Here is a 25,916-nt window from a genome sequence, read left to right on the forward strand (position 1 = left end):
GATAGTAATATTAAATTTCATATTGGGCCAAATTTTCTTCCTTTTTCTACCAATTGAAATCAGTGGGATTGTGCTTGTGTACTTTAGAGAGATTTGCCCCATTGTATCTAGTAGACAAAATACATACAGTTATTAGTTATGTAATATAACAGGAAGAAATTAAGTTGCAAACATTGGAAAGAGCTTAAGTCCAACTCTGTTACTAAATATGTTGGCCAGTTAAATTATTGGTCTTTGATACAAAGAAGACTCGGAATATTCTGGATGGCTATTGCTGGGCTTTGCACTTACGTTGCCAGAACATACCATAGTATTGCAAATAATGAATACAAGCAGTAGCGTTGAGTACTTTCATCAACTTCTTATTCTAGTTCTCTTTAAGCAAGATTATACAGTTACAGGGACTCTTGAGAAAGATGCCTAAAATGCAATTGACCTAAAACCTATCAGGAATGCTTAAAGACTGCTTCAGAATTGTGCACTGGGGGATGCAGTCATTTATTTTGAACGCTAGTCTTTTTACCCTTAAAGCCACAAGCAGACAAGAAAAATAAAGCTTTTCCACTGGTCTAAAGCTTTCAGAGCTATAATCCATATCCAGAATGAAAGGCAATAGATTGAGCACTTTTGCCTTTGTACTATATTAAAAATTGAGCCACCTTGCTGTGTTTGATTCTGGGTTGTGTTCTGCTTGGGTCTCACTACTTTTGATGTAAGTAGTCCCATTAGTGTTGGCCTGAGAAATGTATATATGCACTTCATACGTACTCTGCAAATGTATTCCAAAGCTTATCTTAGTAACAAGGTTCATCAGAATTCACCATCCAACAGAACAGCAATTCTCATTTCAAACTTAGTTTTTTTAAATTTACTTTTAATCATGTTCACTACACTTAACTCCTTTTTCATATTTAACTTTTTGGTTGCAGTTGCAATGCAGTACTGTAATGTGTAGGAAATATCCAGCTCCTCCTAAAGTTGCAAATCTGTCAGGCACCCTTCCTGAAATGAGAGTGAGAGTCATGAAAAAGCATTGTAATAAGATGAACTTTACAAAGATTCAAGAGCATTGAGTACATAGCAGAAATGCAGACTTACTATGTTGTGCTTTCCTAATTTTTTTTTTAAAAAAAGCTTTCATAGTGTTTTGTTATGCCAGGTCTTGGTGAATCTTGTATTCATATCTCCATAAAACTTGCAGTGACAAATTCCTCAAATCCTCGTCTGCTTTCAGAGACTCCTGGTGCACCTAACCTTCTGTGTTAATACTGTCTAATTGTCTTAGAGCAAGAGCTTCTGATTATCATTTTGGGTAAATTTAGTCTCCCATTTCCCCTGAGTGTGCAGAAGGCCAGTTATGTAGAGATTGATAGGGAAAGTTGAAAAGGGGATGGGTATTCTTGGATTTCTCTCCTATATCCATCTACGAAATAGAATGATAAATTCAATTTTTCTCCCTGCCAAGGCAAGGTATTAGCCAAAGGCTTTTTCATATAGTAAATGATTATAAGCCACCATAGTTTCTTTTAAACTCTGTTCTAGTATGATTATTCAGAGTTTATAAACTATTGCACTGAGTTCCAGTACACACACATGCCAATGGTTTCTTCCAGTTATATAAATTACTATAAGGAAATGCCTTTTGCTCATATCTTTAATGCCTTTGCTTTGACTGGGAGAGAAGTTGAATTTCCCAGTCGAGCATAAGAAAGTAATCCGGGAGTTCCCATCCCGTACCAAAAAAACATTGGCACGTGTGTGTACTGGAACTCAGTGCAATAGTGATAACATTTAGTAATGTTTTCATATGCTCACAAGTTTGGAAACAGTAAGGGGCTGGGTGTGCTGCCCTTTTGTTGCATAACACCTCATTCCATAAGTAGTCCTACTGAAACAACTCTGAAGAACTCAGCTTTTTCCAGTCAATATATTCTGCTTCTGGATCTGCTTTGGGTTGTAAAATCTCTTGAAGCTTAATTCTAAGTTTTTGATCCTTTTTAGTTTAATTTCTGAAAGACTTTCATTTATGTGGTTGGGTTTATTTCCCCGACAGGGCAGCAGCATTCCTTATTGGCTTTTGGAGGAAATGCAGTCTAGATATTGAGATGGGGTTGGGAACAATGATTCTTGAGTTTTGTTCCCAGTTCTACACTGACTTGCTATATAGCTTTGGACAAACCTCCTAACATCTGTGTGCTTCTGTTTACTCCTCTGTGATTCTGCTACATAATAAAAGTACTTATCTATCTTAGGAGTGTTGGAAAATCCACAGCCCTGAGTGACCTAGTTATATCAACCTAACCCCCGGTGTAGACAGTGCTATGTCAACGGGCGGGCTTCTCCCATCAACATAGCTAATGCCTCTTGGGGCAGTGGGATATCTACGCTGATGGAAACTCTCCTATTGGCATAGGTAGTGTCTTCACTAAGCGCACAGTATGCCCTTTTTTGGAATTTGGACAAACTTAATTGGTGGTTCAACTCCTACAGTTAAATGGAAATTTTGAACTGGGAAGCGGAGCCATGGCTCTGGGAGGTGGGGATGGGGTAAGGGAGCTGAGACTGGGGCCATAGCTAGAGGCCAAGTGCAGGGGCAGTAGCCAGGGTCCCAGACATGGGACAGCAGCTGGGGCCAGGAGCAGAGCTGGGTGATGCTTCCTCTCCACCTCCCATGGGAGATGGCCTAGGCCCCAGCTGTGCCCTCCCTGAATGTTCTTTGCGCCCCCCTACTGAGGTGCACCCCACAGTTTGAGGACCTCTGCTCTAGAGTGCAGGTGTTCTTGTGCGGCTGTTTGTTTACAGCCTCAGCTGGTTTTGGTACTGAGCTAGGATCTTGAAGTTCTGGAGGCTTTACTGGCTTGCTCTATAAAAATATATTTCCACTGCTCTTGTGACCCATCTTTGTAGCATTTTGGTTCAGAAGGTAAGCCAGAGAACACTCCTGTAGTTTTAATAAAATAATCAGTCCAGCCCTGTTGAATTGCTAGCCAATACAAATATTCTGCTAATTATCACAAAAATAAGGATCAACTTAGAATCATAGAACCATAGGGTTAGAAGAGGACTGCAAGGGTCATCTAGACTACCTCTCTGCCAAGATGCAGGATTTGTTTTGTCTAAACCATCCAAGACAGATGTCTGTATGGCCTCTTTTTGAAAACCTCCAGTGAAGGAGCTTCTAAACTTAAATTATATTTTAGGGAGACTGATTTGATTTTAAAACGATACATTCTGACTCTTGCTCACAGTGTCTCCTCTCAACACCCAGTTCACCTACCAATACAGAACAAGATTCTCTTAGTTCTTAAATGCTTTTGTTTTGTTTTTTTAATTGCTCATTTTTGTAGAAACTACTGTGTAAGCTACCCCAAAGTCTTATATTTTTTTCCTTTCAAAAATATTTTTATTTGAAACAGTCCTTTAATCCTCTTTCAGCAACACACAAGAGGGAAACACAGTGAGGGGACTGGAAAGTATGTTACCCTATATCCTGTATGTAAATTCTGCTCCCAAATACTGATAGCTGTTGTGATAATGATGTGGCTTTTGCTTCCAGATTACTGTTCCTGCTGAAGATCAAATTCATCATTCAAACAGATTTTCAGGAATGAGTTTTTTAATCTTACACCTTTTGGAAACTTTCTATATAATTCAATTTTAAAGTGTCTGGAATTTCTTTGGAGGATTGACCTAGTTCCGGGGGAGTCTTCTCTGGAAACATTCTATAAACATTTTCTCGGAATTGCTCTGTTTCTATAGACACTGTTCATATGGCTGCTATATAGATTTTCACAGGCTCAGGGATTGACAATGGTAGATTATGTAGTACAGGAACTGAATAGCTGAAAAGCCTTCAATTCTATCATTCCATGTATCCTTATTATGCTGCACTATGTAAAATTTAAATAGTATCTACTTTAAGTTTATTTACACTTAGTTTAAAAACAAAAAACCCACACAAAAGTATTATCCAATTGTCATTTAAGCTATATAATGATGGGCTTGCCCAGTGTTCCAGCAGATGTTTAATGCACAACTCATTGGAGCATAGTTACAGTAGAGCCTGATTCTTCGATCTTGGACTAGGAATTCTGTGGCATCTGCATGCTCTTGCTTTGTGGATGGAGAAAGTCCCTGCATTTCTAAATATGGGGGTGTTTGAAAATGAGAGGGAACTTCATGCAACCCTCTTTGCCTAGCAGACATCCTTTCAATCCTGTGCTGGGCCAAAGTGTTGATCTTTAGGCCAAATGTGGCTTATATTTGGATCTAGGATTGCCAGTTTTGGTTGGACGTATTCCTGGAGGTTTCATCACATGACCATCTTTAATTAAAGATTAATCTTTAATTCCTGGGGAGTTGGCAACCCTAATTGGATCTGTGTACAAAAAAGTTATTGCACATGTCACTTAAGTATTATGATTGACCCTGTTTGGAAGACATGGCTATCCTTTTTAATAAATGTTTTGTTTTAATTATTCAGCATTAGTTTGGTAATTTATAGGAGGGAAAGTACTTTTTTATTTTAAAATTTAAGAACTAAAATTCCCACAGTCTTTCAGTATGAAAACTATATGCTGTAATTGTTCTTGTTGAATTTATAATATATATTCACTTTTGGATCTTTAGCTTCTGTGTGATACATCCAGGCTACTTTATAGCATAAAATATTCATAAGCAGTTTGTTCCTTTTTGAGAAGTACAAGAAACCTCCAGGACACCCTTTCCTCCCACCCCCAGTAGTATAAAGATACTACTGATGATGACATGATCCCCAATCCTGTTGGGAAAAGTAGGTGAATAAATACAGCTTTTGGTATAAATTAACTATAAAAATCACATGAAGGTTACATATTTAAACAGGGTTAGAAATGGAAAGTTAAGATTCTCATGGTAACATTTAAAATTTACCCACACAGTATTCTGCAGAGGTGTTTAAATAATATTTGTATATATTTCTTCAAAAATGCCAACTTTAAAGGAATTCTACTTTTGGCTCTTGTGTTTCCAGCATGAGACAGGCTGGGAATTTGAGCTCTATGATTTTTATCCTTCTGAGTCGCTGATAACTGAGCAAATATCCATTTTCACCCCCGCCCCACCCTCTAACTTGCTGAAGAATTGGGGTTGACTCAGGTCCTTCTAGAACTTTCCTTATTAGATTTTTCTTGACGTAGGTCCACTAAAGAGCTCTTTGTCAGAGCTATGCATCAGATCACCATCCATGCTCCATCTCTGCAGATTTTGCTTGGTTTGAACAGAAGTGTATCCTCAGCCCCAATAAAATTTAATATTTAAAAAAAATTGTTTGTGGTGTTTGGTCTAGTTGGCCCTGTCACACTGGTTCCATGGTATTTGTTTCCTGCCTTTTGTTTGGACTATCAATTTGGTAATCGTATGTTTATGTGGTCAGTTGAACCAGTTTTTAATGGCCTATGCACAGTGGTTTTTATTTACATACATTTGATCCTTCATTTTAGCTTTGCAGGACATTCCCCTTTTGAGGTTTGCGCTAAACTTCTCTGAGATGCTTTGAATGCTTTAGCAGTTGGAACAGTGTGAGTCTTGCTTTTCAAACTTTTAGCATTCCATATCTCATTATGTGACGTGACATATGAATTACTTCATTGACTACTTGGGTCAAAGCTTTCTTCATTGCTGCAGCATTTTATTTTACTTTTATAGCTCTTTCTCTTTCAAGTTTGTTATCGTCTTTGTCTCAATAGGAAGGAAGGAAGCTCAGCAAATTCGGGAAATGCGCATGTAGCATAAAGTGTCCATCATGGACAGGCATAAGTGCTGCATTGTGCTCTTAGAAGAGCATTATTTCCTGAGTGAGATGCTTGTATGGGCACCTCACCTAGAGCTGTTTGTTAAACAATGGCAGAAACATCTAAAGTGTCTCCTATAAGTGTCCACTAGAGCAGTCCTTGAAGATGGTCCAGAGTGCTTAGGCTTTCACTTTGAGGAGATATCCTAAGGTGAGAAAGAAATGGTACTTAGTGTTGGCCTCTACCATCTATATAGACCCAGCGACTGTTCGGATCCATCAGCCCCACTAACCTGGCTGCTGTGAAGTGGGCTGTGATATTCAACAGCTTGAACTTGCCTCATTGTGTCAGGGTTTAAATATCTTAAGTCATGTTCCTGGTCTCCAACTTCTTGTTGAATGAAGCTACCAGAGTGCCATGTGCAGGAGGTGATAAGTTAAAACCAGCAATCTTTTGACGCACTACTTCACTTCAGGCAGCTTTGCATCAAAGCTTTCACATAGTCCACTTGTGCTCAGTAACAGGAAGTGAACTGGATGACCCTAGATGGCAACAGTGTATATTTGCATCAGTGCTTGAATCATTTCAAGTTCAACTGTCTTTGTTCAAAGATACTGGTATTGTCCTTGTCACGTAGGTCAGAGCTTTTGGTGCTGATGGAAGAATCTGAGTGTCTTAATCTATTTCGTACTTGGTGCCAATCTTGATATTTGATGTTGGCATTGAACCTACCCATGCCTGTGGTTTCAATGCAGTCAGTGTCAGTTACTGTGACAGCATTGACTTCTGGATCTCCCCCACCAGTGCACCTTTCAAAGCTTGTGTGGGATCAAGGGGGTTGACATTTTGATGTGCATTAGTTTCCACATATGAGTCTGGAAACTCATCAGACCAAGTGTATTTCTGCAGGAGATAAGTGGCCCTGCCTTAGAGATTCTAGCCTTTTGTTTCAGTTTCTCCAAGGTTTGGCTAACACTACTGGTTTTGATTTCGTTCATGTATCTTCAAGGGACAAAGCTAACAAGTACCTGGATCATTCATTCTCTATGAATAGAGGCACTGTGTGCATGAACCCTTTTCTGGATGGGCTGATATAGAAGGTGGGGAAAATGCCTAACAACTCTGCTCTTTCTTGAGCAAAAAAAAGACTGCACTTTGCTCAAGGACATAGCTAGTTACATCTTCCGCTGCCCAGTAAGAGCATCTTGATTTAGGTGGCTGTGGCCAGAGGAAATATGCACTTTCCGTTCTGAGCTACTCTGTTAATGTTCATTTGGACAGAATTTATGCAGACAGTATTTTATGTTGTGAATAGAGTTGGCTAAAGGATGACAATTCTGGTTTGCGACAGCTTTCAAAGTTCTGACTTTTTTTTCTTTCCAGTGTGAAATGAAACCAAAACCTTACAAATGTTTTTGCAAAATGGTTTTTGGGTTGAAAAGATCATGCTTTCAGTTTAGGTCGGTCTCTATCTTTCTCTCTCTCTCTAAATGGCTGGAGAGCCCACCCTGCATTCCGGAAATCTTCCTGTTAAAAACATTGAAATCTCCCTGAAATGTATGTATGAAACAGCATATTCTTCTTCGAGTGCTTGCACATGTTCATTCCAACTTATGTGTGCGAGCACGCTGAGCACAGCATTCGGAGATATTTCCCCTAGTGGTATCCGTCAGCTCTGGCATCCCCTTGTGTCGCACGCTCACAGCGCTGGTATAAAGGGCCCCCGCCAAGTCTCTGCTCCTCATTTCCTACTTACCGCCTGTGGCAGCTGTTGGAGTTCCCACCCCACCCCTCCCCACTTTGTCTTGGCAAAGTGTGTTTGTGGTTTCCTAATTGAGAATTCTGTAAATAGTTTTTATGAGTTTACGTAGTGTGTTAAGTTTAGATAGTTTAGAGTAGTAACTAGGACTCCTCTCTGTGTCAGGAATGGGGGTCCATCTCTCCTTGGTACTGGGGCATGCCTTGGTCGCCGGGGTTTAAGCAGTGCTCTTCCTGTGCAAAGCCTATGCCAACCAGTGACCCGCACTTAAGTTGCCTTAAGTGTTTGGGTGAGGGGCACAGGAAAGATTCCTGCCAGTTCTGCCGCAATTTCAAGCCGCAGTCGCAAAACGACCAGGCAGCAAGACTAAAAGTCGTCCTCATGGAGGCAGCACCGAGGCCTGCCTTGGAGCCGAGGTCTGACTCAGCACTGAGTACATCTGCACCTGTACATACCGCACCGCCCGCCCCTAAGAGTTTGCAGCACCGCTCTTCCTCCCTCGTGCCCAGGAAGAGGCACAGAAGACATTGGAAGACGACTAGTTCCCCAGCACCGAGGATGGACAAGCGGGCAGATAGGAATAGAGCGAGACCCATGCAGGGCCGCTCTCCCTCACCAGCGCCGCAGCAGCCTCCAGCGTTGGCCACCAGCACCGCAAACACACAGGGGTGAGGCATTACCCCCCTTGTCCACCACCGAACAGAAGACTGTGATATCATCGACCCAGAGGCATATGCTGCCGTTAAAGACTTGATGACTCTGCTGGTACCGAGGCCCCCTAAGACACCTGAAGCGGCACTGCCTGCGCCACCGAGCAGGTCCAAACCCACCACTTTCAGGCCATTCTCAAGACCCATCTTCTAGGGGAAAGCCTCCACTTATTACCTCACTGGAGATGTCCCCGCGGCACCGTTTCCCGGCACCAGGAGGATCAGCAAGGCCGTGGTCACCTTAATCATATAGCTCTTCCTCATCTTTGGGTTCAGATTTGGGGTCTGACATCTCAAGGCATTAGCACCATGATCACTCCCTGCACCCATCTCTGACATTGGGGGGGACCAGCATCATTCCAATGGCCCTTTTGGAACCCATGGGGGTTTCCCCTGGGCCATGGCACTAGTTCGAGGAGCTCCTAGTCGGCAATGTTGGAGACAAGGGCAATGCCAGGGAAGCACCAAGAGATTCCTGAGCCAAACCCTGCTGTTGACGCTGGACCCGGTACTGGTACTGAATCCGCAACACGTCACGGGACTGAAGCGGGTACTGGGGTCAGCAGTTGCAAGCTGGCCAGGAGGAGATTCCCCTGGATGCTGAGACAACAGCTCATACCGCCTCCTCCTCCACCTCACCAGAGGACAAAGTAATGCTTACAGGATCTTCTCCCCAGGATGACCTGAGAGCCCATCAGGACTTACCTAAGCGGGTGGCATCTAACTTGGGTCTCCAGGCAGAGGTCGTTAGGGAACCATCTGATGGCTTCCTGGACATTCTAACAGTCACAGCTCCAGTAAGGGTGGCCATCCCCTGCACAGCTCCATTGTGGGCCCAATAAAGATCCTCTGGCAAAACCCAGTATCCATCCCTCCCATGGCTGAGAGAAAGTATTTTGTGCTGGTCAAGGATGAGAGTTTTTATTTTTCCATCCCCTGCCTGGGTCTGTCGTCAAAGCGGCTGCTAACAAGGAGGACTGTCAAAGCAACACAGAGTCAACTCCAAAGCTAAAGGAGCCAATAAAGATGGACCTTATGGGGAGGAAAACTTATGCTACAGGAAGACTCCAACTGTGCATAGCGAACCAGCAGGCATTGCTGGGTCACTATGACTATAACATGTGGGAAGAGATGGCCAAGTTTAAGGATAGGCTTCCCCAGGAGAACCAGCAGGAGTTCTCAGGCCTGGTGGAGGAGGGCAAGACAATTACCAGAGCCTCCTTACAGGCAGCACTTGACGCCATGGACTGAGCAGCCAGGTCTATGGCCACAGCAATCACTGTGCACAGGAGCTTGTGGCTGCAAGTGTCAGGGTTCCCACAAGAGGTCCAGCAAGCAGTGCAAGACCTACTATTCAAAGGCCCTGGCTTTTTTTCGGGACAAACAGATGCTAGGCTCCTCGGTGTTAAGGACACCAAAGCAACTCTGAAATTCCTGGGGTTGCAGTCCCAGTCTCAGCCCAGGAGACCATATAGGCCTCAGCAGTTTGGCCGTTTCTATTCTCACCAGAGATGCAACCAGAGGAGACAAAGGAATAGAGGCTCTGGGCACAGGCCACATCCACCTTCCTCCTTGGTGGGGCCCTCTCAACAGGCCCCTTGTCATTCAGGTGACTCAAAGCATTCATTTTGATGGGTTTGTTGAGGACAGCATACCAATTCCACTCTCACGTGATCCAGTTTACCCCTGTTTTTTCTAATTCTCTTTGCCACTTGCTTGAGACCTGGGAACAGGTCACCTCTGACCACTGGGTCTTAAACTCAGTGGTCAGATTCACCCTTCAGTTCACCTCCACCCCTCCCTCCCACCCCCTTTCCCCGTTCCTCTTCAGGGACCCTTCTCACAAGCTTCTGCTACAGCAGGAAGTTCAGTCCCTTTTCAGTATGGGCGCTGTGGACGAGGTTCCACAATATCTAAAGGGAAGAGGGTTCTACTTCCGTTATTTTCTAATATCCAAGGCCAAGGGCAGTCTCAGGCCCATCCTAGACCTGCACCGCCTCAACTGATTTCTCAAGAAGTTAAGTTTCACATAGTCTCCTTGGGGTCCATTATCCTGTTTCTGGATCCAGGGGATTGGTATGCCGCCCTTGATTTAAAGGATGCATACTTTCATATATCAATTTTCCATGGCCACAGAAAATGTTTGAGATTCTTGGTGAACAAAGGGCACTGTCGATTTAAGGCCCTGCCATTTGGCCTTTTGACAGCCCCAAGAGTCTTTACCGAATGTATGTAGCTTAAAAACCAGCTTTGTCTTCTACATTAGATCTGTTTAGAACAGTGGTTCTCAACCAGGGGTATGTGTACCCCTGGGGATACACATAGGTCTTCTAGGGGGTCTGTCAACTCATCCCATTTCCCTAGTTTTACAATAGGCTCTAGAGCCCTGCAGCAGGACTGGGATCCTGTGGGTCCTACAGGACCCACTGCCACAACAGCGGGAGAGGGATAAAAATTCAACAAACCATGCTAGAGCAGGTGAGAGTGGATATTGGGGAGGGGCGGGGAAGCAGGATTTTTAAAATAGTCTTCCTGTGCCACAAACAACATGAATGCCCCCGCCAAAAGCCACTGCTCTCCAGCTCTGAAGGCAGCACAGAAGTAAGGATGGCACATTATGGTATCGCCACCCTTTCTTCTGTGGTGCTGCTGAGAGCAGCGCTGCCTTCAGAGCTGGGCAGCTGGAGAGTTTTTAAGTGAGGTGAAACTTTGGTATGCAAGGCAAATCGGAATTCTGAATCCTAGAATATCAAGGTTGGAAGGGACCTCAGGAGGTCATCTAGTCCAACCCCCTGCTCAAAGCAGGACCAATTTTTGCCCCACCTCCCTAAATGGCCCCCTCAAGGATTGAACTCACAACTCTGGGTTTAGCAGGCCAATGCTCAAACCACTGAGCTATTCCTCCCCCCCCAAGGGGTACAATAGTCTGGAAAGTTTGAAACCCATTGCTTTAGAAGACTGGAGTGGGGTGATGACATCCAAATAGGCTATAACTTAATGCAGCTTTTCCAAAGCTCAACTGAGAGGTGACGAAAGGGTGAGAAAAATGCACTGAGGGTTCAGTGTTTTTGCTGTCTCCTATCTCTGATCAACCCACCAAAAGTTATTGTAAATATTAAGTCTTGAGTTCCCTGATTTTTGCTAAAGTGAAAAATGCTTTAAAAGTTTAAAGCTATCTTTATACATTGTAAGGAGCTGTAGAAGGCTCACAGATTTGTTTAAAATGTTGCACAGTTTGGATTGTCCTATGTGTTTGGCTAAGACGGTGGCTTTCAAATGTTTTCATACCAAGACCCCCTCTGCTGAGGTAATAGAACCTCCCATTTAAGAGTATGGAAGGATCATAGCCCCCTTACGCTTGTTTGTGACCTTTTGTGTTGAGAACCCATGTACAAGACATTCACAATCTTTGTCCTTCATGTTTTCCCATCAGTGGCAGTAGTCGTCTCTCTGGGATACCACATCATGAGGATATAAAGAGGACAACAATCTGCTAAAACCTTAGCATGCTCATAAATTTTTTCAATTCTCTATAGCTTTTTTTTTAACCAAATAAGGATCGTTTTTATGCCCAGTTTAGAAGGCTTTTCTTGCTCTTTGAATTATTGGTGTAAAAAAACCCTCAACATTCTGGATGTTTTTTCACTCCAGAAAACAGCTGATTTTCCCTCAACAGGGATTTTCCCTCAAACTTTCTGCAGGGGAAATATCTGTCTTTTGGCTGAGGCCAAACAAAGGAATTTCAGTCCATGGGTGAATTTCTCAGGGAGTTTGTAAGCATCTGAAAATAGGACTTTATAATTAAAGTCCTGATCTATACTTAGCTATACTTTTTTTCATATTATAAGCTGTTTTTCCTTCCGTAAATAACAAAGTAACTTCATGTTTAAATGTAAGTCTTTATAGGAGATCCCCACAGTTGGAGACTAAAAGGTTCCCAGGTATGTCTTCACCTATGAAGACATATATTAAAATGGAGTAATGGGTCCTGATAGACAGAGAGCAAGTCTTCTCCTCCGGACTAGTGAAAACAGAAGATTTCTAAGTCATTGGATACCTTCAAAACAACATGCATACTGGGGAACTAAAAAAAGCCCATAAAGAGTTGTCATTCTTGCTTCCCCTCATGCATTATACCACGGATACTCTAAAATGCGTAGAAGCCCTTACCTGATTTTAAATGGTCTATTTCCAAAGGTTGATATTGTTGTGGGAACCTTTAACATTTGAATTTTCTGACCTTTGTGTTTAAATTAACATCACTGTTCCTTTAACTTTGTTCTTGCATTTTATTTTAAGAGCAAAGAAATGTGCTAGTGCATTTAACTATTCTAATTACTTACAAAGGTACATTTGAACATGCAACCTAAGGAGCAAACATTCAAATGATCACAGCGGGAACTTGTGTTTTGATTCTTTTTATGCTAACCATATCAGTGTCTGAAGGAAATACACACTTCCGCCAGACCCTGGCGATCAGGGGGTGCTTGGGTAAGAGATTGGGAAGATCTTGATGGAGTTCTTGGGAGAGGGGTAATGCACTCACTTGTGGATTATTTTAACATACAATCATTTGATTTGAATATGATCTAATCAAAGCATGCATCTAAAGCAGTGGTTCTCAACTCTGGTCCACCGCTTGTTCAGGGAAAGCCCCTGGCACGCTGGGCCGGTTTGTTTACCTGCTGCGTCTGCAAGTTCAGCCGATCGCGGCTCCACTGGCCGCGGTTCGCTGCTCCAGGACACTGGGGGCTGCGGGAAGGGCGGCTAGCACATCTCTTGGCCTGCGTCATTTTCTGCAGCCCCCATTGGCCTGGAGTGGCGAACTGCAGCCAGTGGGAGCCATGATCGGCCAAACCTGCAGACGCAGCAGGGAAACAAACCGGCCCGGCCCACCAGGGGCTTTCCCTGAACAAGCGGTGGACCAGAGTTGAGAACCACTGATCTGAAGTGTGGAAGAGTCTTTTGTACTCCTCAGAACATGCAAAATTTTACATAAACAGGATGGGAAGGTCTAGTGGAAAGACTACCATATCTGCTAAGCTCCCTCTGAGAGCACCATAACAATAGAAGGATGTGTGTTAGCCATTGAGCCTTTATATTGGCATTGGAAACACCCAGCAGATCTGATAGTCATCTTATTGACCCCTCTCCCCCCACCTACTTTCAAATTGTAGAATCCTGAAATTGCATGCTGTGGCAATGCCCCAGAGCGTGCACAATTTGAATAGAATGTGACATAGTTACGTGTTCATACGAACAATCCTCCCCATACACTGGGTAGTCCCCTTCCTCCCTATCCTTATTTCCTTCTAAGTTTAGATGGACCAGTCTGGCTTTGCCCAGCTGGTTTATACTGTTATTGAACATGTACTCCTAGATCATGGGTTCTCAACTTGTGTCACAACTCCCAGAGGTGTGACAAGCAGGTCCAGAGCTAACACCCTCACTTTCTTTATGGCTGGACAGAATCATAGAATATCAGAGTTGGAAGGGACCTCAGGTGGTCATCTAGTCCAACCCCCTGCTAAAGCAGTACCAATCCCCAAATGAATCATCCCAGCCAGGGCTTTGTCAAGCCTGACCTTCCTTAGAGGTTTTTAAGGAGATTCCACCACCTCTCTAGGTAACCCGCTCCAGTGCTTCACCACCCTCCTAGTGAAAAAGGTTTTCCTAATATGCAAACTAAACCTCACCCACTGCAACTTGAGACCATTATTCCTTGTTCTGTCATCTGCTACCACTGAGAACAGCCTAGATCCATTCTCTTTGGAACCCCCTTTCAGGTAGTTGAAAACAGCTATCAAATCCCCCCTCATTCTTCTTTTCTGCAGACTAAATAATCCCAGTTCCCTCAGCCTTTCCTCATAAGTCATGTGCTCCAGCCCACTAATCATTTTTGTTGCCCTCCGCTGGACCCTTTCCAATTTTTCCACATCCTTCTTGTAGTGTGGTGCCTCAAACTGGACACAGTACACTAGATGAGGCCTCACCAGTGCTGAACAGAGGGGAATGATCACGTCCTTCAATCTGCTGCCAGTGCCCCTACTTATACAGCCCAAAATGCCATTAGCCTTCTTGGCAAGGGTGGGGGACATACCAAACCTTTTTTCTTCTGTTATATACTTCCTTCCCGACTCTTTCATTCTATTTTCCTTACCTAATGGGCCTGGCTCCTTACTTCAAAGAATAGTAAAAGCCTACCAACAATAGGGTGCAGAATGCAGCTTCATCTTGAAGATGTTGATTCCTTATGACTTTAGATGGGGAGGCTGGGACAGAACTAATTGAGTTTCTTTGTGGCCCTTGAGGCTGGCTTTGCACTAGCTGTAAAGTCTCTACAGAACTCTGTCCCCTCTCACTTGAAGATCAGTGGAACGTCCAACAAGTTATAACACTTAATTATTTTGGGCTGAGGGTTGTCTAAACTGTTTGTTCACCATAAAATCATAAGGGTTTTTTAACCCCTGTTTTGAAATGTTTTATTGGCCAAATGAATAATTTTGTCCTCCCAATAGAATACAAACAGCAGTATTTGTAATGAATAACTTATATATACAATGCCTTCTTGCTGTAAGATTTTTTTTTTTGTACTGTCAGGGTGCAGAGAATTGCTATTAACAGTAATATTTGTTACATACACACTTTGCAGAGAGGAGACTTCTTGCATATTTTTAAACAAAAATGGTAAGGTAACTGATTTGAAAATAAGCAATTTTTCCTTGATTTTTAAATTTTATCAAGAGAATTTAATGTGTATAGTGCCAGATTGTTAGCCTTAGAAATGGAAATGCTTTATTGGGGAGAAGCAACATAATCAATACAAATTTTCTTTCACCACCGTGACTATGCTCTTCAGTGCTGACCTAGAAGGGGAAGGGAACATACATAGGAATGAAAAGATAGTTCAGGCTTCATGCCAAGGTAGTCCATGGTGCTTTGTTGATAATCCCAGCAGTGGCGCCAGTTCTTGCAGCAAACTACACGCTAGTGACTCTGCTGGGACAACCAGTTCACATATTTTTAAATAAGCAGATATCCGATAGTAACTACTTCTGGTCACCACCAATCTGAACCAGTGGCCTCTAGTGATGAAAGGCCATGTATATCTCATTACCAGTCTCTTAAACAGACCACCCCTCTTGCAATTTTTTTTCTTGCTTATCTCTTTTCCAGGAGCCATTCACCATAAAACTGTATGTTAGATAATTCACTTTATCTAAAAAAAAAAAAATTCTCTACATTTTTAATGTTTGCATACACTGCATAACCTTGATTCTGCATGGGATAAAGCAGGAGTAAATTCCAGTGTGTTGCCTGTGCTTGCAAGGTGCGTAGCCGTTATCCATGATGCACAATACTGCAGAAACTGTGTAGTAACACTTAAAATCCGTTGTGTTCTCTTGCACAGTCTTGCTAATGTAGAGGCACAGTCAGGCTTTAGGATGTACTATCTCTGGAGAAACTAGGGTATTGATGGAGCATATACATGACCATGCTGCCCAGTCGCCTATAGAGAGGGACTGTTACTTTGAAAATTAAATATTTCTCAGCCTTATTATATAACCTTAAACCTTGGTCTTGTGTGTATTGATATTCTCTATGACACAAGTCAGTGCCATTTGTAGCACAGCCCACTCACATCAGATAAATAATTATTATGTAATGGGAATTCCATAAGTAGTCCATGGGCATGGAATAATCTCATGAAAGTGTATTTTGTGTATGAAAGCAATAACTATTTTAACTGACACTTTAAAATAAAAGATTTTGAAAGGGGTCTATAAATATCACGGTTTTGGGGTTTATTTTTTTAAAGGTTACAATACCCCAGTTACAGGATAGCCTCTATGAATCAAAATATTTAGAAAATTAAAATGTAAACTTGAAGCTATAATATTTATATATTAATATTAATATTGTAATATTTTTGAGTTGGGTGGCAAATGATTTTTCAGCTCCTGTCGTGATTTGCCCGAGGAACAGAGGCACATATTTATGATTTTCCTGCTACCATCTTGCTATACACAGGTGCTGTTACTTTCTTCCATGAGTCAATCTTTTTCTGGTCATACTTTAATTTGGGTTAGAATGAGCATCCATAATTATATTAGTCTTCAGAAGTGGGAATGATGCTCAGTGGCCTTTTCCTCCGTTCATAGAATCAGTACATTAGCTTTTTGATTTTTCAGAATAACACTGAAGGACAGATTCCTACAAGAGAAAAACATAACAATTTTCTCTGCCTAGAGTTAGTGCATCTTTTCTGCAATCTTTAGATGACCTGTATCTGTAAAGTGTTTTCATCTGAAGCAGATTTCAGGTCTGCAGCTTTAGTTTCAAGACAGGACTTTTTCCCCAGTCAATTTTTATTTATGTACCCCTGCATCCTTATTTTAGTTACTTATTTTCCTATTTGTGGATATACAATCCCTCAAATATTAGGGATTGTCTTTTTTAGCTACTCTATCTAATTCCCTTAAAAAAATTTCAGCACAGTTTCAGTTCATTGTCAGCACATTGTCATGACTATGGATTTCTGAGATGGGAATCCTTTTTAAATCTATTTTTATGTTCTTGATGCACGACTAATACTTTTCACAGTGGAGAAAAAATTTAATATTCCCCCATGTCCCTCAAGTAACTTCTTGCTGCATCACCTCAGCACAGTGAATGTTAGTGCTTTGTCATATTTTTTATATGATCATGCTAATTTATATAGCGATTCATGATTACAAAGAAGTAAAATACAGAATTCAATAAATACAAGTTTGCCATACCAAGCAAGTTTGTTACAAAGCTGCCTCAGATCAGCTAGGTATTTTTGTAGTTCGTTAGTTTTTCCTTATTCAGTCTTTTATCTTGAGAAAATTTGTGATGAAATTAATTATGTAACAACTGTAGGGTGGGATAAGCTTAAGCAGATGTTCAGTAATCTACACATTGGAGAAGTTACTAATACGTTCACACTATGCTGCTCTACTTAAGTGGTAGACTGTCCAAGGAACTTAACTTGCCTGATAGGCTCACCTGGATTACTGTTTTAAATTAAACTAACTATCCTCAGATCTTGAAGGTGGTGCACTGGTGCATGAGGCCACTGTTTCAAAACTAGATTAAATATGACAGTGGGATGTTGCGGGAGGTAACAGGCAACAGAGATGTAGGACTACATGTTAAGTTATAGTGTTGGTGGGTGGCATGGAACACATCATGTTCTTTTACATTATAAAAAATTATAAGGATCTATATTTTAAAAGGGCATTAAAGGGTTAGCATAGTAGGGTAGTTCGTTTGGTTTATGAATGAAATGACATAAAACATCAGTTCCTCTTGCAGGAAAAAGTTCTTGTAATCGTGGTCTTCAGAGAAGTGGCTATATAGGAGGAAAATGGTTCTCTAAGAAGAACTGATAGGAGAAATGAGGACCCTGAGTAGTTACAGGCATGGTAGAATTCTCTTTCAGGGGCCTAAGCCAGCATTATACACTCAAAGCTGCCGTTGACTCTTTTTTGGTTAACAAGGGAAGGATTAGGCTCCAGGGTATGTAACAGAACACCACAATCAAAGACAATAATAAACTGCTCCAGCCCCCCATCCCCACCCCAAAAAAAGCTGTAATTTCCTGTGATAGCTACAGTTTTTTTGGTTGGTTTGGGTTTTTGTATTGGCCTAATGGTTCACATGCTCTTGTGTCTTAGTACCAGGGGTAAAATCAGAGTTTGAGTGCAACCTGGGGATTTCTGCTCCTTGGTTGGCAAGTGTTAGGAGCATTGTCAACGTGCTGAGGGCCCTCTTCTGATTTTTCACACATTTTTTGAGTAGTTCAATGTACCTTACCGGGGAGTGTCTCCTCTTCTCCATGTCCTTAGCTCTGTCCGTTTTGTATGTCTGGTACTAATGCACTTCATTAAGAGTACCAGATTCTCTGAAGGTGTTTTTTGTTTTGTTTTTCTAAATTTTTAAAATATGCTTTCTAGATTCAGGAATCTGCTTTTGAGTATAATAACTAAACGTTTTTGGTGGGAACATATTCCTATTACTCCTCAACAGAAGTTTACTCTCTCAACAGACTTTAACTGCAGCAACTTCTCTTTCAAATGTTAGAAGGTATCATTCTGGTGATATATCTAGGCATATGTAATGACATCCAGGATTTTTGCCAGGCATTTCCTATATGACAATGTGATTAAAACCCATTTTCTACCTCTAGGCATAAATCTTTCATACATGTTGTAATTTAAATTCTAATTCTGATCCCTGCAAACAAGCGGCAGATGCAGAGCCAGAACTGGAATGGACTCTCGGGATACTTTCATGAAAACCTCCATGCTATCAGCTCTCCAAAAATCACTACATACTACACAATCATGTGATACCATAGCGTGCAGTAACTATACCAATATACGTTCAAAAACAGCATCTGTGTTCAAGTACAGACTGAGTCATGGAGAGAAACTATACGTTTCAATATTTCTGTTCCAAAATACTTGGGCCTGGGCTACGCTGGGTGGTCAGGGGGTGGTGGTTTTGAACTAAGATTTGAACTTCAGCTATTTGCGTAGCTGAAGTCGAAGTATCTTAGTTCGACTTACCTGGCTGTCCTCATGGCAATGAGTTGACTGTGGTGGCTCTCCCATCGACTCCGCTTACTCCTCCTGCTGAGGTGGAGTACAGGCGTTGATTTGGGGATTGATTTATCGCGTCTAGATGAGACGTGATAAATCAGTCCCCGATAGATCGATCACTACCCGCTGATCCGATGGGTAGTGAAGACATACCCTTTATGTCCTACATTTTGCCATTTTAATGTCTTTAAATCAATAAACCAAACAAAACACACACACAAACCCACCCAACACTCCACACCACCACCTTCTGTTAAACATAGAATAATTTTGTTATAAACATTCAATATCTCCCTCCCCATTATGCTGTTGTACAACGTATTTAATTATTTTTACACCATCTCTGGCAGATAAATACATATAATAATCTTCAATATCCGTTGCAATGGTTGCCCCAAACTCTGTTCTTTATAACTTATTCCACTGCTTAATTTTTCTTAGGAGAATGAGTATTGCCCCTGAGGCATTTTAAGCCAATACTACTTATTCTAGCCACATTGGATAGTGAGAATAATGTGCCACCTTTTTCAACCATCTGCTTATCTCCATGATTCTGTTTCTTACTTAGTTTGCCTTCAGTGTTCACCAAATTATTATGATTAGGTAATCTCAACAATAATTTCCTTTATATTTTGGCTCAGATCTCCAGTGCTTTTTAATGAGCCACTTGTTGTCTGAGTCATTATGGCTGAGGTTGATAGTGACACATGGGTCCTTTTCTGCAGTCTGTGATAGCCAAACTGCATTACTTTGATTTTTGCTTCTTCCCCTTACCTTACTGTGAAGGATGAATGTTCATGCAATGTTTATTCTAAAAGAAACGACTGTTGTGATTTTTCCCTCCTTAAACTCATCTTTTTGAACTTACAATTTCAATGGAATTGTTTAGACAGAAAGCACAATGTATATTGGCTGTCATAGAAAATGTTTTTTGCAGTTTCTTGGTCGGGAAGAAGGGAATCTGTGTCTGAATAACAATTGGCTTCATCTTAGTCAGTAATGACAAACTAGACTGATGGGACTGATTCCTCTTTCCACTTTGAACAGGTAGACAGGCCATTCATTTCAAAACTTTTCTTTCCTGATGAGAGAAGATCCCACGTGCTTTTTAGTGTGAATGTTCCAGTCTAATTCTTACTTATCTATCTGAATTATTTTACTAAAAATTTAGTGAGAAAAAAAAATCAAAGAATAAGAATTATATACATTTGACGATGTGAAACCCAAAGGACGAAGGGTCCAGCAATATTAGGTCAAGGAGGACTACAGATTGTCAATGTGATAAGCACAAACTCTCTATGTGATTAGGGGTACATACCCTTTTTTGGGTCCTTCATTCTAGACCTGTGGCCTACATGGATCAGCACTCATGACAATATGGACGAAAAAAAGGGAATACTTGAACTACTGGACAACTGTGCTAAGGAGTTAATGTCCAAAGGCTGCTGCAGCTGTTATGTATAAGCTGTAGTTCTTAGAAAATTATATAATGACCTCCATGTTGCAGTGTAGCAGATGTCTGCTACAGTAGCTATTTCCCGTCTGGCCCAGTAGCTACGGTACTGTATGTGTCTTCAGACCTGAAGGGGTTAGCCTGGATCCACTGAGCAATGGGAGAACTAGAAGCCTGCCCCTCTGCACTGTTAGGTTGTATTCTCTATAACACCTAAGAACATCTAGCCTGTGGAGAGCTTAACTTAAGCTTAACTGAGGATGATGATGGAGGGAGGATAAATTTCTTGGATGTTACAGAAGTGGAAGATTTCTTTTTGGGAGAATCGGGGAATTGTCTAGAGGAGTGCCTTGATCTTCTGGATGATGAAAGGTGACTATCAAGCAGGGATCAAAGTTCTCCAGTCCTAGCGAATGCAGTAACTACCAGGAAGGCCAGCCATCTTAAAGGACTGAATGTCTAAAGGAGTCTCAGTCAGGAGGAAGTAAAGAGTCTTTAAGATAAATTTGAGGATCTGTGAGAGGAGCAGACTAGCTTTCTGTATGTGGGCTTTGGGGTTCCAGTATCTGGAAATCATAAAACTAGTTCTAGATGAAAACATCCTACCAATCCCTAAATGGCTTCTCCTGCTGATAGCTAATATTTGGGAGTGCTGAGCACTAGATTTTTGTTAGCCCCAACTGGGTTGAGTTTGGGGAGGCAAGCTGCCCACTTGAGATGCCTCTTCCAGTAGATTGCACAGATGTTCAGAATATGTCCTTTTGTGCTTTGCTGAGTTCCTCAGGTAAGGTTGATATTCCCAGCAGAGATCCACTAGGCTCTCTCAGCTTGATTCCCATTTGATGGGGCTCATATACCACTCTCAGTTGATTCTATAGATCCTCATAATATGATTAACCTCTTATTTCTAATGTGGTTTGAATGTAGTGAAATAGTTAACAAAGTTTAAATTATCTATGCTTCAATGTTGATACCCCATTGAGAACAATAAAAGACAACAGTTGTTTCATGCTGTCTGCAGATTCAGGCAGATGTCAGCACATTTATTTACATTTGCTTAATATTTTGTAAGTTATCTTTACAATCACAACGGCTCCATTTACTGTGAATTGCATTGGATCCCATTCTGACTACTCATCTGATCTAACTGGTGGTGGTTCTCCACTCTGGGATACTTTTTACAAGTTGGTCCTCCCTAATCTACAAGGTTTGCTTTTGTTTCTGGGTAAGTGGACTGGGTGATCAAGATGATGCCTCCTTTTGTCCCAGTGAAAGATAAGTGAGAAAAGTAGAGGTCTATAGTGCATTCTGAATCAGAGAATTTGTTTGAAACTTATTAGCCCTAGTGAGGAAGAATCAAGCTGTCTGGATAGTCCTTCATAGAGGATGGTCCTGTTTAATATTCTGGGTTGACTTGGGGGAGAGAGTATCTTGTGCAATCCATGAGTCAAACACTATTCTTATGTGTTATCTTCTGCTGTGGCCCAAGAAAGCTGTTCTCTGGGTTGATAGCTAAATTCAGCCTGGTCAGAGTGATAATAGCTGCTTATTCAGCACATTGATTAGTGAATAATACAGGTAATTAGAGTTCACAGATCCTTCAAAACTGCCACCAACCATCACCATAACCTTTAATGAATATTATTGCGGAGGGTAAAGGGAAGGGAATTATTGAAAATGACCATGTTTGGTGAATCTGACTTCTGTGGTTTTCATGGATGGATATGTGTTCTTTAGTCCACTGCCACGAGGAAGGATCACCACTTCATAGCTAATATCATTGGTCTAAAGGAGTCCATCCTAAATTCTTGTGCTCTCTGGCAAGCTGGTCCTAAATTCTACAGCAAGCCCTCTGATTTCTCTCCTCTTCACACTTCTCCCCCCTTCATTTCTCTGGTCGAGTCACACTAAATTCTATGGCAGTTTCAAGTAAATTCAAAAACAGTTTTGTTTTGTTTTAAACCTACATAGTACAGTTTGCAATATGCATTACATTATTTATTTTTCGTATTACATTGAATGCAAATCACAACTTTTGCATGTTTTTCATTGCCACACAATTTTTTAATCATGCACAACTGCTTTGCTGAAGCTGTTGGATCAGAAAGCAGGAAGTTTTGGTAACCAGTGGTGATAGATGAGGACATTGACCAACATTTTTAAAAATAGGTGCCTAAACTTAAGATCCTAGATTCATATGTAGGCACCTATTTGATGAGAGTTGCTGGATAATCAGTCCTTTTTTATAATCAAGTCACTCATATAAGTGCTTAAATATGGGTATAGGAGCTTAACTTTAGGTTTTTTAACTTTTTAAACATTTTTTAACATTTTGGCCATTTACTGATTTTTGATTTGTAATGTGTAAAAGGGGTGCTTCTGCTATGTTGGGGAACAGAAGTGAAATATTGGTTATAAAATATAGATTTCATTTTGACATTCCATTGAGATTAGTGGAATCAGTTAATGTCTGTGAGAGCTGTTTTTTCAGGCTTTGTGCAGACTCAGAATGGGCATTAATTTATTTTACATTTGATTTACATTTGGAAGGTTTGCTTTGCGACCACAAAGACTGGCAACCTTCAATTTTTTGTAATATAGAAGCTTTGAATGTTCACTTTTTTAAAAATTAGCCAAATCCTGCTGCATAGCTTGATTCTGCACCTTATTATGAAACCACAAAACCGTGGAAATCATAAGGCCCTACTGTTGATTGACAAAGTTACTATTCTTTCTGTGTCTTCCAAATTATATATCCTTCTATCTTAAAAAGACATCTTATCCTTTGTTATATAATTTCTTGGAAATGGGTTATGGAAGAATATAGAAGTTGTATACCTGATCAGACCAGTGGTCCATCTTGTGTAATGTTCTGTCTGTAGGCCTGATCCAGCACCCACTAAGAACAGTTGATGGATGTCAACAGTTGATGTCAGTGCATGCTAGATTAGGTCCTATGACAGTGGCCAGTATCAGATGTTTCCGAGGAAGCTGTAAGCAGACTCATAATAGACAATTATGGAATAATTTCCCTATAGGGAAAGCTGCTTCTTAACTTCTGTCAGGTGGTGTCTGGCTTATGTCCTGCTGCGTGAGGATTTATATACCTTATATCTGTTGTTTGTTTAATATGTTTCTTGTATAATGTTTTATTCTTATTTTACCTTTTCATGTAAATTACTGTTGTAAATAAACATTTTCTCTTCAATAAACAGTGAGCGTGTTGCTGCTTTAAAGGTACATTGGCTAACAGTAACCTGTATCAGGGAAGTGTGCTTAGCCATGAGTACTTAAACAGCTATTGGGGACCACAAAATGTGAGGTTAACTTCCTTTTTGTCAGGACCTAATTAGTACTGATAAATAGTAACAGATTCTGCAATCAGAATTTTAGAAGATAATTGTGATAGGGCAGAATAGAATCCATCTTGCTCTTCCATGAATATATTGACTCTGTAGCATTAATGTTAAAGCAAGCAGGCATTTCTGGAAAACACCCAACAAGCAGATAGGTTAAATAAGAAGATGCCATTTTCACAAACACTTTTAAACTATATCTTTTTCCCTCTGTACAGTCTGGCTGCTCTACTTCAGTGGCATTTCATTGGAACTGGAGCTGAGCTTCCTTTTTGTTTGATGGTTATGAATAGGAAATACTGTGCACAATTCCATTATAGGAATTGACTGCCTCTGCTGTGTCATCTTGTGCACCCTGTACCATACTATTCTTTACAAGACATGGTAATCTAACTGAATTGTGCAGTAGGACATTAGTGCATCAATTTTGACTAAGAAGTGGTTAAATTACAGTAGGATTTCAGGAAATTCTACACTGTAAAAGGACAATAGACATAAATGGAAATGTATTTATGGTCATAAATTGATACTACTGACACATTGAGTTATGAGTACTGGTGATCATTCTGAATGTATGACTTAATTATATTTTTTAATTAGAAATACTGAAACATACATATCACACTATTGATGTACCATTCTCGTTACTTTGAGAACAATTATTCCATGTCTTACTAATGAAATTTCCATTACTTCTCTACTTCTGTTGCACTGTCTGTTGTCCAGCTTAACTATTTATTCACAGATGTAGTTTTACAATATATATTCTAGACTCAGAGTTTCTCAAATGTGGCCACCAGGGGGCTTTTCTTGCAGCCACAGCCTTCTGGGCTGTGATGGGGTAGGGGTGGGTGACAAAATAGTGCCCCCCTCCCCCCCTTGCTCCTGGATGCACTGCCTTGATGTTGATTGCTGGGACTGCCAGCAAGGGTTGGGCTCTGCCCCCCTCTGGAGACACCTGGGGCACAACACTAGAGGAGCAAGCAGCCAGTGAATTCCCCACCTTCCCAGGGAAGTGGGGCTCAGGCTTTGTGCCTCAGTTCTGGGGTGGTGGGGCAGCAGGTTCTGGCCGAGGGACTTCGGGCTCTAGCTCTGGACTCTGGCTGTGTGACGGCAGGCCCCAGGCTCTAGCCATGGGGCTTCAGGCACCAGGCCCCGGCTGCCTCCCACCAACCCCCATTGCTCCTGGCCCCTGCTGCCTCCCCTAACGCCCTCATCCAGGGTTTAATTTGTCCCCAGGCTTGGCAGGGCTGAGTAAGTCAGCTGTAAAAAGTTATACTTGTATGTTTGTTAATATCACTTTTCACAACAGACTTACTAACTAGGAATAAATAAATTACAATGATTTGGATGTGTCTATGTGCATATTTATTAGTTTTTCCTAAGGCTAATTAAGTATTTTAGGGAAAAGTGTGAGAGCAGCCACCAGCAAGAATTGGTGGCCGCACTGTAAGGCCACCAAAAAATTTGTCCTGAGAACCGCCATCCTAGAGCGTCAGAATCTCACCACATTCTGATCTGTCCCCCCATATTAGGCCAGTGGGAGTAATGAGCATCAAGGATAAGCTATGGATAGATGGAAAAGTACCTATGTCTAAAGTGAAATGATAGGTGTGCCTTTATCTTCTATGGCAGGTGCTAAAGTTGAACAGAAGAATTTTCATCAAGCTTCTAAAATATTCAATGCTTAACACATTCATTTCTTCCTGTTAACTTTTCCTCTTACTGGAAAAAGAGTAGTCACCTCCACTGAAGCACTGCTCTAGAGCGTCACTTTAGAAAACTGAGTTTCTGTGGATGATGGCACATATCTGAAATGATAGATATTTTAAATCTCTGGTAACTTCTTTGTCCCTGTTCAAAGCAGGATAGCACTGGCATTGAATTATGTACCTCTGTAGAGGCTACAATCTTGTAAAGTACTTACGTACTCACTTAACATTAAATATGTGAGCAGTCCCATTATGGTTAAGAACACGTTTAAGTGTTTTGTTAGAGACTGGACAGCAATTGGCAGGGTTGAACCCTACATAGAGCTCAATCCTGCCAGTTACTAAGTGACTCATTGTTCCATGACTATATCTGGATTTTCTTTTTTCACTCCAGTCATATATGTATAGAACGTTTTATAGAAAACTTTGCCAAATATTTGGTTTATTATTCCAGTTTGAAAAAAGCGTCCCAATGACTGTTTCATTGCTAATAACCATATATGATATACAAAGACTCTCATCATAGT

General features: G+C 41.2%; 1 protein-coding gene across 6 annotated transcripts in view; it reads left to right on the plus strand.

Moving 5' to 3' along the window:
- Nucleotides 1–25,916, plus strand: part of WDR33 (WD repeat domain 33) — a 98,623-nt gene that overhangs the window by 45,658 nt on the left and 27,049 nt on the right. The window contains exon 8 of one of the 6 annotated variants that reach the window (XM_048865120.2): nucleotides 3,557–4,475. The exons of the other annotated variants lie outside the window; for them this stretch is intronic. Coding sequence (XP_048721077.1) covers nucleotides 3,557–3,573 — 17 coding nt within the window. The 3' untranslated portion in view covers nucleotides 3,574–4,475. Of the gene's footprint in view, nucleotides 1–3,556; nucleotides 4,476–25,916 lie in introns of those variants that run through there. 6 annotated transcript variants of the gene reach the window in all.

Source organism: Caretta caretta, chromosome 9 (assembly GCF_965140235.1).
Source record: "Caretta caretta isolate rCarCar2 chromosome 9, rCarCar1.hap1, whole genome shotgun sequence".
Classification (NCBI taxonomy): domain Eukaryota; kingdom Metazoa; phylum Chordata; order Testudines; family Cheloniidae; genus Caretta; species Caretta caretta.